This window comes from Microcaecilia unicolor, chromosome 1 (genome assembly GCF_901765095.1).
Source record: "Microcaecilia unicolor chromosome 1, aMicUni1.1, whole genome shotgun sequence".
Taxonomy (NCBI): Eukaryota; Metazoa; Chordata; class Amphibia; order Gymnophiona; family Siphonopidae; genus Microcaecilia; species Microcaecilia unicolor.
Genome location: NC_044031.1, coordinates 651,143,668 through 651,160,556, shown reverse-complemented (window position 1 = coordinate 651,160,556; position 16,889 = coordinate 651,143,668). Strand labels below are relative to the sequence as shown.

Below are 16,889 nucleotides of genomic sequence, written 5' to 3'. Positions count from 1 at the left end.
ATTTGTATTTTATACCTTTGCAATTGGGGTAGTGAAGGTTTAGGTAGGTTCTTGCTGTTCTCGTCATGTTTCTTAATGGTAGATCGATAATCCGGGCACTGCTTCAAATCTAACTCATGAATACTCATTGTGGATATTCTGAAAACCTGATGGGACTAGGTGTGCCCCGAGGACTGGGTTGGGAATGGCTGATCTATAGTCTACTATTGAGATAGATATGGGAGAAGCCACTGCTTGCCCTGGGATTGGTAGCATGGAATGTTGCTACTATACGGGATTCTAGCAGGTACTTCTGACCTGGGATTGGCCACTGTTTCAAACAGGATACTGGGCTAGATGGACCGTTGGTCTGACCCAGCATGGCTATTCTTCTGCCTATTTCAAAATGTATCTTCAATTGTTATCTATCAAACTGCATAAAAATGAATTAGACTGCCATTTTACTTGAACCTGAATGTGGAATACATGACAATTATTTTCACTGTTTAGTTCATGATGACTTCCATGCTGGATGGTGGGATCTTCTCAAACATCTCATGGACTTTATGTAGCTCCTTCAAGCTTTCCTCCAGCTCATCAGCTGCCTGCCGGATCTTGGCTGCAGATTCTGTTTTTGCCCCCTTGTGCAGGTCCATGGCATCCTTGGTTATGAAGATGGCATCCATCACCAGGAAGATCCCCGCCAACACACCTGTAGCTGCAGCTGCAACCTGTATGCTTCTGGCAGCACTTCACGCCACTTTTGAGAGCTGTGTCAACCGCACAATCTCTACAGCGCTGATGACTCCTCTCCCTGCCCTGGGCACTGCCATTGCCGCAACTGGTGCGAGATCTTCCACTTTGAATTCAAAATCCTTTTCAATCCGCTGCACTAATTGCTCAATACTTTTCAAGCACTTATTAATATCTCTCATGTCCTTCTCATACTGCTGCACCAGCTCCTCCACCTTCTTTCTTTCCTTGTTATCCTTCACCGTGTCAGAGATGGTGGCTGTTGCACTGGTGGCTCCCCCAAGGGCTGCAACACCAAGTCCTACGCCTGTTACAATCAGTGATGCCCCAAAAGTGAATGGAGTCAGCGCTAGACCAACGACACTGGTTATACCTCCAGCTGCACTCACGGCACTTCCGGTGATGCTGGCGACTGTTGCACCATAGTGGAATTCATCTATGTTATCAGCAATTTGGCGCAGCTCAGCAATGCACTTCTTGAAGGAGTCAGAGCGCTGCTGCATGAGAGTCAGAAAGTACTTCTTTGCTTCTTCCACCTTCTGGAGTGCTTCCTCACCACCTATAGGATAGGAAGTAAGGAGAAAAGAAAAAAAAGTAAATATAACTCTTTATTGGGGGTGGGAGGGAGGATAATTTTACTATACAGAAGGCATGTGGAGGGCCATTTTCGATATAAATGTCTAAGTCCGAGTTTGGACATTTTGCAAAAAAACATCCAAAATCTAAATAGAAGAGAAGGTCATTTTCAAAAAAGAAAAACGTCTATCTTTTTTCCCCAAAAATACTGTTTTGAACAAGGTTTTGTGAATTGGATGTTTTGGTTTTTTTTTTGGTCCATTTAAAAAAAAATTGTCTAAGTGCAAAACGCCATTGTGATGTAGGAGGAGCCAGCATTTTTAGTAGATTGGTCCCCCAGATATCCCAGGAGATAAATGGGGCACTGCAGTGGACTTCAAAAACATGCTCCCAGATTCACATCTCACCATTGCTCCCTTATTTGGTCTGCTGAGCCACACAAAATCCACCACCCCCAACTATACACCACTATAGTTGCCCTTATAGGTGAACGGGGCACCTATAGGTGGGTACAGTAGGTTTCTGGTGAGTTTTGGAGGGCTCACAGTTTCCACCACAAATGTGACAGGTAGAGGGAGATAGGGACCCGAGTTCCCCCTGCCATGGTGCACTGCACTGACCACTACACTACTCCATGGACATGCATTCTCCTCTAATAGACCTGGCTCTAAAATCTGAGGCCGTCATAGAGACTGGTAAGTCATATTTTTATTCACATTTTTTGGGGGTGGGAGGGGATCAATGACCACTGGGGGGTATTGGGGAGTCACCCCTGATTCCCTCCAGTGGTCATCTGGTCATTTAGGGCACCCTTTTGTGCCTTATACATTATAAAAACAGGTCTAGCTCAAAACTTCTTAGTTTTAGTCCTGGACGGTTTGGTTTTGTTCCATTATGGCTGTAAAACGTCCAAGGCTTAAGAACGCCCAGATCCCACCCTTAACATGCCCCCCTTGTGTTTTGAATGCACTTCTGACAGACTTCATAGTAAAACATCTAAAAATTGGTTTTGAAAATACTGATTTGGACATTTTTGTGAGAAAACGTCCAAATGCTGCTTTATGCCACTTTTTAGATGTTTTTCTGTTTTGAAAATGAGCTCAATAGTCACATATTTTACTTAATGACACACATGCACCTATATGTTTCTGTCAAATAGCATCAGCAGAAAAAAAGCAGACACAGCCACGGGGATAACGATGTCACTGGCTCCAGTGACATCATTAATCCTCTGACAGTCTGCTTTTTGCTGTTTCTGTTCTCTGCGAAACATTTTTCTTCTTTTCCCGTTTCTCTTCTTTTCTGTAAAATATCATACCTGCAAACTTTCAAATAACCTTATATCTGCTGTGAGGCAGGATCAACTTTGAATGGAATTTTAGAAAGGGGATGTCTAACTCAGAATACGGACATCAGATATGGACATCTATCCAGCTCATTTTCGAAAGTGATCGCCGGTCATCTTCTGACACAAACCGGGAGATGGCCGGCGATCTCTCAAAAGCGGCCAAATTGGTATAATCGAAAGCCGCTTTTGGCCGCTTTTAACTGAACTCCATCGCAACGCCGGTGAAAATTAAAAGGGGCGTGTAAGCGGCGAAGCGAAGGCGGGACATGGACGGGGTTAAGAAATGGCTGGCTTTAGGCTTTTACTTGGTCCCTTTATTTTCACGACCAAGCCTCAAAAAGGTACCCTAAATGACCAAGTGACCACCGGAGGGAATCGGGGATGACCTTCCCGTACTCCCCCAGTGGTCACCAACCCCCTCCCACCCCCCAAAAAAACAATGTTAAAACATTTTTTTGCCAGCCTCTATGCCAGCCTGAAATGTCATACCCAGCTCCCTGACAACAGTATGCAAGTCCCTGGAGCAGTTTTTAATGGGTACAGTGCACTTACTACTACTACTACTTAGCATTTCTATAGCGCTGCCAGGGTTATGCAGCGCTGTACAAGTTTAGACAAGGGGAAGGACAGTCCCTGCTCAAGAGAGCTTACAATTGTTACACTTGTGGTGGTAAATGGGAGCCCTCTATAACCCCCCCCCCCCAAACCCACTGTACCCACATCTAGGTGCCCCCTTCACTCCTTAGGGCTATGGTAATGGTATAGAGTTGTGGGGAGTGGGTTTTGGGGGGAGTTTGGGGGGCTCAGCACCCAAGGTAAGGGAGGTATGCACCTGGGAGCTTTTTTAATAATTTTTTAGAAGTGCCCCCTAGGGTGCCCTAGCATGTCAGGGGGACCAGTGCACTACAAATGCTGGCTCCTCCCACAGCCAAATGCCTTGGATTTGGCTGGGTTTGAGATGGCCGACATAAGTTTCCATTGAGAAGTCGGCCATCTCAAACCCCAGCCAAATCCAAGGCATTTGGCTGGCCGGAACCGTATTATCGAAACAAAAGATGGCCGCCCATCTTTTTCGATAATACGGTTCTAACCAGCTGTTTGCGGCGCCGCCAAAATAGATTTATTCCCCTCCACGTCTCATGTGTTATAGAATAACCTTACTATACTGGGCTAGATTTAACTGAATAACTGTATTAACTATACTAGCAGTATAAATCAGTTATGCTGCATTACAAAATATTTTATTATTTATTATCATTTACTGCATACAAAACATCCTAGTTTAACATCTTCTTTCTTCCACATGTGCAGTCATACGCACTCATACCCCTTTCTGTGCATACCTTAAGTAGAGAGGTGTGGTAGCCGTGTAGGTCTAAATACAGACGTCCATATTTTTGAACATGGACATTCCTTCCCTTCTACAATCAGAGCTGAATGTCCATCTTTGGGCCCCTCCCTAGCCCCACCCAAAACACACCCAGACCACTCCCCCTTGCCATATTGATGTACAGACAGGGATGAGCTTGAGGGCCCACAGCAGTAGGGGGCCTACTCTCCCCTAGCTTCGATCTAGTTTAATCATTTTTGATTGGTGGTTAGGGGCCCATGACCCTTAGTGCTTGGGGGCCCAGATTACTATCAGTCTGCCCCTGTGTACAACCATTTTTGATGTCCATATTCTGGCTTTATAAAATCAGTATTTGGACATTCATACAATATGGATGTCTAAATGCCAGTTTTCAGACATCCTAAACATGAACAGACCTTCTACAATAAGCATGTTTGTGTATTTATATACAGGTATAAAAGATACCCTAACTGTCCTTCTCAAACCTACTCCACACTCCCAGGATGCCTATGCATATATAACACAAAATTAGGCACTACGGCAGGGCCGCCGAGAGACTGGGCCGGGCCCGGGACAAGGCCGCCCCCGGGCCTCCCCCACCCGAGGTCGCTGGGCCCCCTCTCCACCCGCTACCTGTCCGGGCCCTCTCTCCACCCTCGGACCCTGTGCACTAACCTTGCACCTCCCTCACCTTTAAAGTGCCTCCCTCAGCTTCGCAGCAAGCAGCGGCAGACCTCTCCTTTCCGTGCCCCTCCCTCGCGGACGTTACATCAGGCGAGGGCGGGACACAGAAGGAAGGAGTGGCCTGCTGCTGCTTGCTGCGAAGGTGAGGGAGGCACTTTAAAATTACTACTACTACTACTATTTAGCATTTCTGGGAGCGAGGGCGGGCCGGACTGTGGCGGCGGCGGCGCCGCCCCCCCCCCCCCCCCCCGGAGGCCCAGGCCCGGGGACTTTTGTCCCCCCTGCCCCCCCTCTCGGCGGCCTTGCACTATGGGGCCGATATTTAGCCAGCAGCAGGCAGTGCGCTTAAAGCCCACTACTGGCACGGACCCCAAATATTCAATGCCAGGCCATTTTTGGCAATTGGCATTGAATATGTGGGTTTTTAAAAAGGCGGCTAGCGGATAACCGGTTAGCTGATATTTAGTGCTAACCGGCCATTGGCTAGCACATAAAGATAGGACAGCAATTTTTGCAGTCCTATCTATGCGCTGCTTGGCTGGTTACAGCTGAAAATTGGGGCTTATATCAGACTTGCCCCTGAAATGCCCCCAGGATTGCTGGCTATCGTTTCAGTGCTAACCGGTTATCTTCCACTGAAAATGACAGGTTACTACTACTACTACTATTTAGCATTTCTATAGCGCTACAAGGCGTACGCAGCGCTGCACAAACATAGAAGAAAGACAGTCCCTGCTCAAAGAGCTGAGACACAAGTTAACCGGTCGGTGGCTATGGCCAATGGTTAACATTCTTAATATTGGGAGGTATGTTTTCTGAGAGCCTACTTTTATGTACATGTATCTTTAGAAATTTATAAAACACTGACTTGAGCGAACTTATCTGGATAATGGCAATATTCAGTCTGCTATTGGATGACTTACCCAAATAACTTAGGACAGTTAGAAGGCTGTCCTAAATTATCTGCATAACAGACTGAATATTGCAAAATCTCTATTTTCCCTATAGTCAGTTAACAAATTCTACCCCTTTACTGCTGACCCCACCTATCTCAAACATAGAATATGATAACAGACTATCACACCTACACATTATCTAACCTACTGCTACAGCCCAGATCCTGGGTGCCTCCCCTTGCTTTCCAAAACCATCTTTGCCCCAAACACCTTCACTGGCACTCTGTTCTGTATTTAGGGAACCATTATGTTTATTTATTTATTACATTTGTACCCCACATTTTCCCACCTATTTGCAGGCTCAATGTGGCTCACACAATATCGCAAAGGCGGTTGATAACAAATACAAGGTTGTGTTGTGGTCGAATGAGGTAGGTGCGTGTTAGGCACTGTGATGGTCGAAGGGAATGAAGATTGTATATTGTCCAGTACGATCATTGGTTGTGCTGTGTTGCTGGGTGTGGGGATTTATGTTGGATCGGTGGGGTAAGCCTTTTTGAATAGGTTGTTTTTTTATGATTTTCTGAAGTTTAGATAGTTATGGATTATTTTTACAGCTTTTGGGAGTCCATTCCATATTTGTGCGCTTACGTAGGAGAAGCTGGATGCGTCAGTTGTTTTGTATTTAAGTCCTTTGCAATTTGGGTGATGTAAGTTTAGGTATGATCGTGATGATCTGATTCTGTTTCTGGTTGGTAGATCTATGAGGTCTGTCATGTATCCTGGGACTACGTCGTAGATAATTTTGTGGACAAAGGCGCAGATTTTGAAGATGATCCGTTCTTTGGGAGCCAGTGCAGCTTTTCTCAGAGGGTTTAGCACTTTCAAAGCGCGATTTACCAAATATCAGCCTGGCAGCTGTGTTTTGGGCAGTCTGGAGGTTTTTTGCGAGTTCTTTACATCCCGCATGGATTGCGTTGCAGTAATCTGCATGGCTTAGGACCATTGATTGTATTAGGTTGCAAAAGATTTCCCTCGGGAAGATAGGCTTTATTCTTTTAAAGTTTCCACATTGAATAGAACATTTTCTTTATTACGGAGTTTACTTGGCTCTCAAGGGTAAGGTTGCAGTCAATTGTGACGCCGAGTATCTTTAGGCTGTTTGAGGTAGGGAGGGTGTGTTCTAGGGTGTTTATGGTTGTGGGTTTGCACTTGTTATGTTGAGATGAGAGGATGAGGCAGTGTGTTTTTTCAGTGTTCAGTTTCAGTTGGAATGAATTTGCCCAGGAGTTCATGATGTTCAGGCCGTTATAGATTTCATTGGTTATTTCTGTCACGTCATGACTGAAGGGAATGTAGATTGTGACGTCATCTGCATAGATGAATGGGTTGAGGCCTCAGTTGGATAGGGACTTTGTTAGTGGGATCATCATCATGTTGAAGAGTATTGGTGATAATGGTGATCCTTGAGGTACTCCGCAGGTAGCTTTCCATGGTGGTGATATGTTTAGTAACAACATCAACCTTCTGGTGCTATTAAACAATACTGATTATCTGTAACAGATGTTCTATGAAAGCAGCAATTCATTAGACACACAAACAGGTGTCGTCATCTGAAGGCTCTGACATGGAACGCTTGGTCTAGACTTCCAACAGACCATTCTAAGCAGGCACAGAAGTTATTGCACACCCACTGCTGCAGGGGGAGCTCAGTTCTGTAAATCAAGCTAAAGGTTTCAGCTGGGAAAAGTACAGAGGGAGGGTATAAGTAGGCTGATGAACTGCTGCTTTCAAAGAACACCTGTTACAGATAAGCAACTTGGTATCACCTAGTCATTCAGATGATATTCTAGTTAATTGTTTTCTTCAGCAAACAAATAGGAGAAAACAACATAAAGTTAACAACTGTTTGTTGTTGATGAGATGTAAGCATTGTTCCAAATCAGGAAAACAGCCCAAACAAAACAATGGTAATGGTTTTGGTTTTGATTTTGTATGTATGTGTGTGTGTGTGTGTGTGGGGGGGGGGGGGGGGTTAGGTTATAATCATGAAAATGTGAATGCCAAACCCAACAAAAACAGGAGCTTCTGCCATCCTGCTTCCTTTCTCTCGCCCTACCCTACAGAAAGTTGTTCCTGGACTCTTCTTTGCCTCTCCCTTTGATAGGGCTCACCAATTCCACCCCTCTCACTGACATCATTATGGGCTGATCTGAAAAGGAATCCTACAGTAGGAGCGGAGCTTCTCTGAAGAGGGGCCCAAAGAGGGATCACCCTTTGGTGAGCTCCTTAGGAGGTGACTGATGGTGATTGAGCCATTTAGTATTGTGAAGTGAGATACAGTATTATGTAGGTTTGGATGTCTTCTTGTTTTGTTTTGGTCATGGTTAGATTATTGGGAGTCTTCCCTGTATTGGTTTATTGAAAGTCAGTAGGAAGAGATGGATAGTGTTATGATTCTGTATGATTCTGTTAGAATTCTGTTAGTCAAGCAGAGGAATGCTTGGAACCGCTCCTGTGTCACGGTTGTGCCCATGTTGCCTGCTCTCCTTCATCTTGCCACCTGGTGGCCAGACCTGGTGGCTGCAATGGTCTGTCTGTGTGCTGTTTTCCATGATCCAGAAGTCATGCTGGTCCGGTCCGGATCTTCTAGCCCTCCAGACTGTCTTGGGATTTTTGGAACTTAGCAGCACACTTACCTGGTGAACTCCCTTGTATGTGGGCTTTATTAGCCAGCTGGAAACTTCTGTGCTTGCCTTTGCATCATCTAAGGTCCCTGGTATGTTGGTGTGCTTTGTGCACTTCTGCTAGTCCAGTTTATTGTCTGTAATTCTTGCCTGAGTCTAGTCTAGTCTTTGTGTAGCTTATTTGTACTGTATTGCTTGTTTCCCAGTCTTGTTTCATGTTTGTTTGTCTTTGTCTAGTTCTTGGTTGTCTGTGTTTCTTGCTAGTGGCTGCCTGGCAGCTTTCAGTTCTGTCTCTTGTCTGTCAGTGTTTGTTCCCTGTTTCAGTGGCTGCTTGGCAGCTTTCAGTTCCTGTCATTTAGCTTGTCCATTTCCTGCCTTGTGTAGTATTGTCTGTCTGTGAGTCCTTGCCCAGTTTCCTGCCTTGTTGCCCATGTATATTCCTTTCCCCTCTGACCCTCAGTCCCTGTTCAGCCTAGTTGGTATCTAGTTCCTGCCCTGCCCAGTAAGTCCTGCCGGCTGCCTGCAACAAGGGGCTCAACTCCTGGAGAAGGGCGGCCAAGTGCAGGTGAAGTCTAGCTGTTCCCGTCAGAGTTCTGTCTTGTCCCTGGTGTGGGGTGGTTTTTGCCTGCCACTCCCGCTCTTCGGCAGTGGTCCAAGGGCTCTTGAATCTAGTTTCTGCCTTGAAAACCTAACATCCTGATTGGTCCATCAGAGGCTGAGCTGATGTCAGTCTGTCTACTTAAGCTCACCTCTCCCGTCAACCCCTGCTTTGGCGTTTACTCCAAATCTGCAGAAGCCTTCCTTTGCTCTGTGTGAGCTGTTAGCTCTGTGCTTGTGTGGAGTTGTTACTCCTCTCCTGGCTGCAGTTTTCTGTTGATCTGTCTCTGTCTGTGTGTGACTGATTACCTCTCACCCTACACCTGGGGATCTCTGTTTAGCTCTGGTGCCTCACTTACCATGTTCCTGTGTATGCTACCCTTTCTTCTTGCCTGCCAGCACTGAGGGTGTTGCTGGTGCTCTGGTCCCCGGAAGGGGACACCTCGCTTAGTCTCTTTCTCCCCTCCCTAAGTATGACTCAGTTCCAGGTAGGCCGTGAGGCCCGCATGCTTGAGTTCTGAGTGTATCGATTCCAGATAGGGCATTCAGGCGGGCCTCACGGCCTATCTTCCCCTTTCTGGAAGTGTAAGATTGGTTATGTTTGTGTGTGCAGGGATTAGTAGCTGGGGTCGTGTATAGTACTTGTTTGGTCCATCCTAGGCCTTGGCCTAAAAGCTATACTAGGCCTCGGACAAGGTCCAAGGGCTCATGACCAGACTAACAGATAGTCCTTGCTTTATTGACTGGGATGTCAGAAGTAAGACTGCTCGGTTGCTGGTGCTCTCAGTGTCCCCCAATACAAGCTCAATGAAGCGAATCCTTGTCAGTGGGCAACACAAGTTTTATTAAACTTTTGCAAACAGAACACAGTCTTCTCTTGGACAACTGAGTTGACCCTGTAGTATCCTAGTCAGTGCTTTATTATTCAGTCCATGCATGTTTTTTTCCCTAGCACCCTCATTCTACCAAGGCTGGATGTGTTATAACCACCTTCTAAACAACATTACCTGTCTATTGTCTCTCTCTCCCTGGCATCCTGGCTTGCACTGACCATGCCTGTCTACCCCCTTCACCATTCAGCAATGCCATGTCTATTTCTCCCCCCCTCCCCATCTGGCATTGCCCCTCTTTCTGTCTCCCCCCCATTCATTATTTCCCTTCTCTGCTGTCTCTTAGTCTCTCCAGCATTGCCTCTCTCTCTCGCCTCCATCCAATTTTGCCCCATCTTTTCCCCCTCTCCCCAGCTAGTATTGCCCTGTGTTCTCTCTCTCTATCCCCCTCCCATCGCATATTATCTGGTTTATTTTTGTCTCCCCTCCCATTCACTGAAACCATGCAGCACAATTTTCTTCCCGCCCTCCCATTGCATCTCTGCTGGACCCGCACTAATAAATAACCCAAGAAGATGTATGGGACCACGGCTCTCTACCTGCTATTGCTTCCTGGGCTGGTTCCGGAAGTTTACAATATGAGGAGGTGGAACCGGCACAGGAAACAGTAGTAGTGAGCAGAGTGGCAGACTCCATCTGCTAATAGATGCCATGCCATCCTAGTTGTGGCATGCAGCAGTGATAGGAGGAGGAGAGGCCTAGTGCCCTCCTCCCCCTCTCCCCAAGTTTGCCTGTGGTCTCCCTCCAAAAGATTGATCTGGCTACACCAGACAAGCACAGAGGATCTTTGAGGGAAAGGAAAGGGTTGTAGAGCTTAGTCAGTGGTGTGCTGGAGCCGGCTTGCACCGGCTCGCAAGAGCCGGTTGCTAAACATTCTACCGACTTGCGAGCCGGTTGTTAAAGTTCGCGAGCCGGCTCTGGCTCTCCTCCCTCCCTCTGGATCCGGTCCCTTACCAACTCCTTCTGTTCTTCTAATTCTTCGGAGCAGGCACTCTTGCCTGCCTGCTGCCAGCTGACTCTCCCCCGCTGCCGATTCGTGCTTTAAAAATGGCCGCCGAGACTTCCAGAGGCGGCCTCGTGTCTCGGTGGCCATTTTGAAGCGCGAATCGGCAGCGGGGGAGAGTCAGCTGGCAGCAGGCAGGCAAGACTGCCTGCTCTGAAGAATTAGAAGAACAGAAGGAGTCGGTGAGGGACCGGATCCGGAGGGAGGGAGGGATGAGAATTCGCTTAACAACTCGGGAGGGGGTGGCAGGGGAGAGAAGGGAGTCACTGCTGGACATGGGTTGATTGAGGGCAGGGGAAAGGAGGGTCACTGCTGGACATGGGTGGATTGAGGGCAGAGGAGAGGAGGGTCACTGCTGGACATGGATGGATGGAGGGCAGGGGAGAGGAGGGTCACTGCTGGACATGGGTAGATTGAGGGCAGAGGAGAGGAGGGTCACTGCTGGACATGGATGGATGGAGGGCAGGGGAGAGGAGGGTCACTGCTGGACATGGGTGGATGGAGGGCAGGGGAGAGGAAGGTCAGTGCTGGACATGGGTGGATGGAGGGCAGGGAGAGGAGGGGAGAGAGAAGAAATGCTGGACATGGATGGAGGGGGAGAGAGGAGTGAGGAAGGAGATGAGATGAGGGGAAAGGAAGAGAGGAGAAAAACTGCACATGGATGAAGAAAATAGGCAGAAGCTGAGGACCAGAAATGAAGAAGAAAGGAGGAAAAGAAAGAAATAAATGGAAAGGAAACCCTGGAAACGGAGTTAAGAGGACAGATCGCAGCAGAATCGGGTACTGGGCCAGCATGATCAGAAAAACAGTCACCAGACAACAAAGGTAGAAAAAAATCATTTTATTTTCATTATAGTGTTTGGAATATGTTCACTTTGAGAATCAGGTGCTCAACATTAAAAGTTTATATTTATTTACTTATGGCATTTTATCGCACATTAAACATGAATTAGATTGGAACCTGGGATCATTTAATTTTTTTTCCTGGAGGAATGCATTCCCACCCCCCTCCCCCCAGGTTCATAGGTGCCCCCGTATAAGAGGCTTGGGGAGGCTAAGCCTCCCCAGCCAGGTGGGGCGCAGGAAGTGGCCGCTCACCTTCCCGCGCCTTCAACAGCACTGCACCGTGTTCGCCACGATGTTCTCCAGCTCCATGATCGGCGCGCGCACTCACTCCCGAGCAACCGAACCGTCTACCCCCAGGCGAGACATACATTGCGTAGCCCGCCTCCCCCTCCTACCCAGCCAATGAGCGCACGGACACACCCCGCTCCACTACCCCACGCAGCCAATCAGCATGCGGACTCCCCCAAGGACAGTACGAGGCTACCTAGCCCAAGGAGGTTTAATAGACTGCAGACGAAGTGAGCCTATCTGCTCCACTGTAGGAACTGAAGCCAGTAGGCGGAGCTTTAGTTCACCCAAAACAATAGCAAAAGATTATTAAGGGACTGTCTATGCCGTGGTCCATCTGTAAAAAGTCAGAATCTGTTCCAGTTGGATTGGCAGTGCCTTAAAAGGTGGAGGACAATATATATATATATATATATATATATATATATTATATAGCACAGTGTAGAAAAATGAGCACAAAATACAGCCTTTATTAGTGCTCTTTCCCACCAGCTACAATAATTTTTGAAGCTGTTTTAATAATACTCAGTTTTGATTTCATGATATTTATATCTACATATGGGATGCTTAAAAAATGAGCGGATGGGTGAGAGCGGGCGGAACGGAAGAGACAGGACCCGGGGGGGGAGAGCGAGGGAAGCGAAAGCTACAGACCGATGGCTGGCTGGGGGGCAGGGGAGAGGAGAGTCGCTGGTGGGCAGGGAGGGCAGGGGGAGAGGAGGGCAGCTGGACATGGGTGGATGGAGGGGAGGGAAGGGCTGCTGGACATGGGTGGATGGAGGGGGAGAGCAGGGTTGCTGGACATGGGTGGATGGAGGGGAGGGCTGCTGGACATGGGTGTATGGAGGGGAGGGCAGGGGAGAGAAGGGTTGCTGGATATGGGTGGGTGGATGGAGAGGAGTGGTGCTGGACATGGATGGAGGAGAGGGAAGGGAGAGAGAAGAAATGCTGGACATGGATGGAGGGTGAGGGAGGAGTGAGGAAGGAGATGAGATGAGGTAAAAGGAAGAGAGTAGAAAAACTGCACATGGATGAAGAAAATAGAAGCTGGATCCACTGGACAGTCAAGTCTGCGGAGGACCCAGCTTTTACTTACGGATCCAGGACAAGAAATGAAGAAGAAAGGCGGAAAGTAAAGAAATAAATGGAAAGGAAGCCCTGGAAACGGAGTTAAGAGGACAGATAGCAGAATCGGATACTGGGCCAGCATGATCAGAAAAACAAAGTCACCAGACAACAAAGGTAGAAAAGATCATTTTATTTTCATTATAGTGTTTGGAATATGTCCACTTTGAGAATCAGGTGCTCAACATTAAAAGTTTATATGTATTTACTTATTTATGGCATTTTATCCCACATTAAACATGAATTAGGGTGTTTTGTGGCTCTACATGAGAATTGTGATATTATGATCCCTTGTTCATATTGTTGACGGTCTGCATTTTCCGTATGGGTGGTATATTGGTGTATTAGGTTCTGCCCAGTGTAATATTTATGGTACAGTAAGGTTCTGAGTGTGTTTTTGCACAAAATTGTGCATAGTGTTTTGCAGTTGAGCGATTGTGGTTAGTATATGCTTTGAGCAACCACTTTATTCTTTGACATATGATACATATCTAATATCTAAATTTAATAAAAGGTATTATGACCTTTTTATTTATTTATTTTTCTGTGTGTTATCTGACAATTATGGATTTAAGCTCCACCCATGGCCCCACCCTAACCCCGCCCCCTTTAGCCTCCCCAAACAGTTGGGCCACCGACCGCCTATGCCCAGGCTCTCTCCCCAGCTATAGCCAGCTCTACAATTTGGGGGGGGGGGGGGCGCAGAGGGGGACCGGGGAGAGAGCCGGTTGTTAAACATTTACCAGCACACCACTGAGCTTAGTAGTAGGTATGGATGGGTACTTTGCATGGGCTATGTGGAATTTATCTGCCCCTATTCTCTGTGCTTCTCTGTGAGGCTAACAACTGTGAAAACTGTGCATGCCACCCAATCTGCTAAGAAGACCACAGACTTGTGTAGGGGCATAGAGCGAATCTGCCTGTCAGACACAGCTTGGCAGTGATCCCTATTTTCTCTACCAGTGTCACATATGTGAACTTTTGACTGGGAAAGCTCTAGTTTCCAGAACCAGGGCTGATCCTTCTGCCTGGCACAGCAGTGGGAGGACATACCTCCTTGACTTGTAGGGAAACTGAAGGACTATGAAAACCTAGTCCAGGGGCGTGGCCTTGCCTTTGGCTCTTTGCTCCCTGGCTGCTATATCATTGAGAGTGAGGGCAGCTTGTGAATTGATTGACTAACACAGACAGAACCTCTCAAGTTGCTGCACTGATTCCCAGGTGTGGTTGGATGGGGATCAAACCAGCACCCTGCCTCCAGGAGGAGAAACTAAGGAAAGGAGCAGTGGAAACCATCTATCCAGGAGAAACAGCAGCAGGACAGAGAACCCCAGTAGTGAATCCTATCAGGGGGACCAGCTACTAGGACTGTGTGCCTGCAGGATCAAAGAGCTCAGCAACCTGGGAAACACCTCATATTAGCCGTCTCTGGAAATGGGAGTCCAGGGAGAGAGAGAGAAACATATCTAAACAATTTTCCATAGAGGGAACCTTTTACCAAAGCAAAGGATTTAACAGAGCTACCAAGACTTTTTTGACTACTAAAGAATTATAAGTGTGGAGAATAATTTCATGTTACTGGTGGCTGTAAATAGTTATACTGAGTACCACCCCCTCCTTTTTTTTCCATCCATGTTAAGTAAACTCCTTTGGTTGGAATTGCACCTTCTGGCCTGGACTGATTTATTGTATGGAAGGAGTGTGCTGAATTTACTGTGCCTTGCAGCTTGCCATCCCCAAGCCCTGACCTCACAAATCAGTCTTTAAAAAAATCTTTAAGTAACTCTCCCAGTGCTCACTGGGGTAACAAGGTTATGTCTAGTAGGCTATAGAAATGATAAGTAGTAGTAGTAGTAGTACACCTGCATCAAAATCTGCAGATGTGCTTCAACTGCACAGCACTCCATCAGCTGCAAATCCCTGATACCCAGAGTAACTTACTGATCTCTGCCTGTTCATCTCCCATGTAATAATCCCACTCCAGTAGTGTTGTATCCTGCAGGCAGAGAAATATGACAAATGCACACAGTTAGTGATCTGCAGTAGACTCCAGGAGGAAGATTAACAGGCAGCTATTATCATTAAGGGGTCCTTTTACTGAGGTGCGCTGAAAAATGGGGCCTGTGGTAGTGTAGACGCATGTTTTGGGCACGCGCAGAATTATGTTTTAGCGCACCTACAAAAAAATGCCCTTTTTCAAATTTTTGTCAAAAATGGACGTGCGGCAAAATGAAAATTGCCGCGCGTCCGTTTGGGGTCTGAGACCTTACCACAAACACGCAGTAACCGGGTGGTAATGGTCTTTGCGCATCAAATTCCACTTGACGCACGTAGCTGCCGTGTATCAGAAAATAAAAAATATTTGCAGATGCGCGCCAAAATTGAAATTACTGCAAGGGCCACGCGGTAACCGGGCGGTAACTCCAATTTGGCGCATGTAGGCACCCACGCAGCTTAGTAAAAGGGCCCCTATGAAAACTACACTCCATTCTATGTGTGTGTATGCTGTGGAAGGGTGTAAGTTTGACTTTAGCCTGTTTTTTTTTTTTAATTCATTATAATCAACACATAAAACTGAAGTTCTTCATTTAGCCGCAGAGCACAAGCAGCAGCAGCAGCAGTTCAAAACCTTTCCTCACATACTCTGTTATCCTTGGTATTTTACACCTGGTCCTTTCGCTCTCTCTCAGACTTGGTCTACTGCAGCTCGTGTCACCCTCTCCTGTCATTAGCAGGCCTCGAGCATTTGAGATTCAGTTTCTTCATGTACACAGATGCAGTACAAAGGCTGCGTGAAGATGTATGGACATGGAGGAGGTAAGTGGGTAATGAGTAGAGGCAAGGGGCTGAGGGCAAGATTAGCAAATTTGCACTCCTGTCTAGGGCAGCAGAAAAGCTTGCTCAAGCCCTGGTGCTAGCAGAAAGCTCTCCTGGAAAGCCAGCTCTAGTGCAATGGTTCTCAACTTAGTCCTACCCAGCCAGATTCGTTTTCAGGATGCCCACAATGCATATGTAAGAGATAAATTCGCTTGCACTCCCTGCACTGTATGCAAATCTATCTCACGTATATTTAATGTGGATTTCTTGGAAAACAGACCACGTGTGTCCCAAGGCCTGGGTTGAGAACCCTGCCCTAGTGATAGATTCAACCTGATCTTTGATACCTTGTTCTCCATGGTTCAGCTTCTCACAATCTCTTTGTTTCCACTATCTGAGCACAGGCAAAGAGCCAGAAATTCCAGTCCAAAACGCAGTCGATTATCTGATGGAGAAATGATGAAATAAACTGTAAGCAAACAGCAGACAGACAAAAGCATAGGATGGATTCCTCGATGTGTTTCTTTCTAATTCTTGTGTGCACAACTCACTTTCTGCAATCACTTTCTAAAAGCATTGGCACTTCATATGATGCAATTATTGCATGTTTCTTGTACCCCGCTTTAGATACAAGTAGTCATGGAGCATATATGCATGAGAAAGACTTGCCACATGTATTGGACAAATTTATGATGAGACCTAGGGTCCTGCCATAAGGGTAGAGGCTCTACTACAGCAACAAACTCTTTACTATTCACTTGTTCTAGATGAAGGATCAGGAAAGGGGATTAAGGGGCCTTTTTACTAAGCCGTGTAAGCGTCTACGCACGCCTAACGCGTGCCAAAATGTAGTTACTGCTCGGCTTCTGCGGTAATTTCAATTTTGGCACACGTCCAATACGCGTGTCCAAAACATTATTTTCGGACGCACGCCAAGTGGCACTTAACATGCGTAGGTCATTACCACACAGTTACCGCATGACACTTTACCACTAGGTAAATGGCTGGCAGTAAGGTCTCAGACCCAAAATGGACACCCACCAATTTTA

The 16,889-nt window shown here is 46.8% G+C and overlaps 1 protein-coding gene across 1 annotated transcript; it reads right to left on the bottom strand.

Moving 5' to 3' along the window:
- Positions 1 to 314: 314 nt before the first annotated feature.
- On the bottom strand, positions 315 to 16,264 carry LOC115460570 (apolipoprotein L domain-containing protein 1-like). The gene is made up of 3 exons (XM_030190336.1): positions 16,188 to 16,264; positions 14,965 to 15,019; positions 315 to 1,291 (listed from the first exon to the last, which is right to left on the bottom strand). Exons 1-3 carry the CDS (start codon positions 16,197 to 16,199, stop codon positions 732 to 734), a joined length of 627 nt encoding a protein of 208 aa, XP_030046196.1. The 5' UTR covers positions 16,200 to 16,264; the 3' UTR covers positions 315 to 731.
- Positions 16,265 to 16,889: the final 625 nt, after the last annotated feature.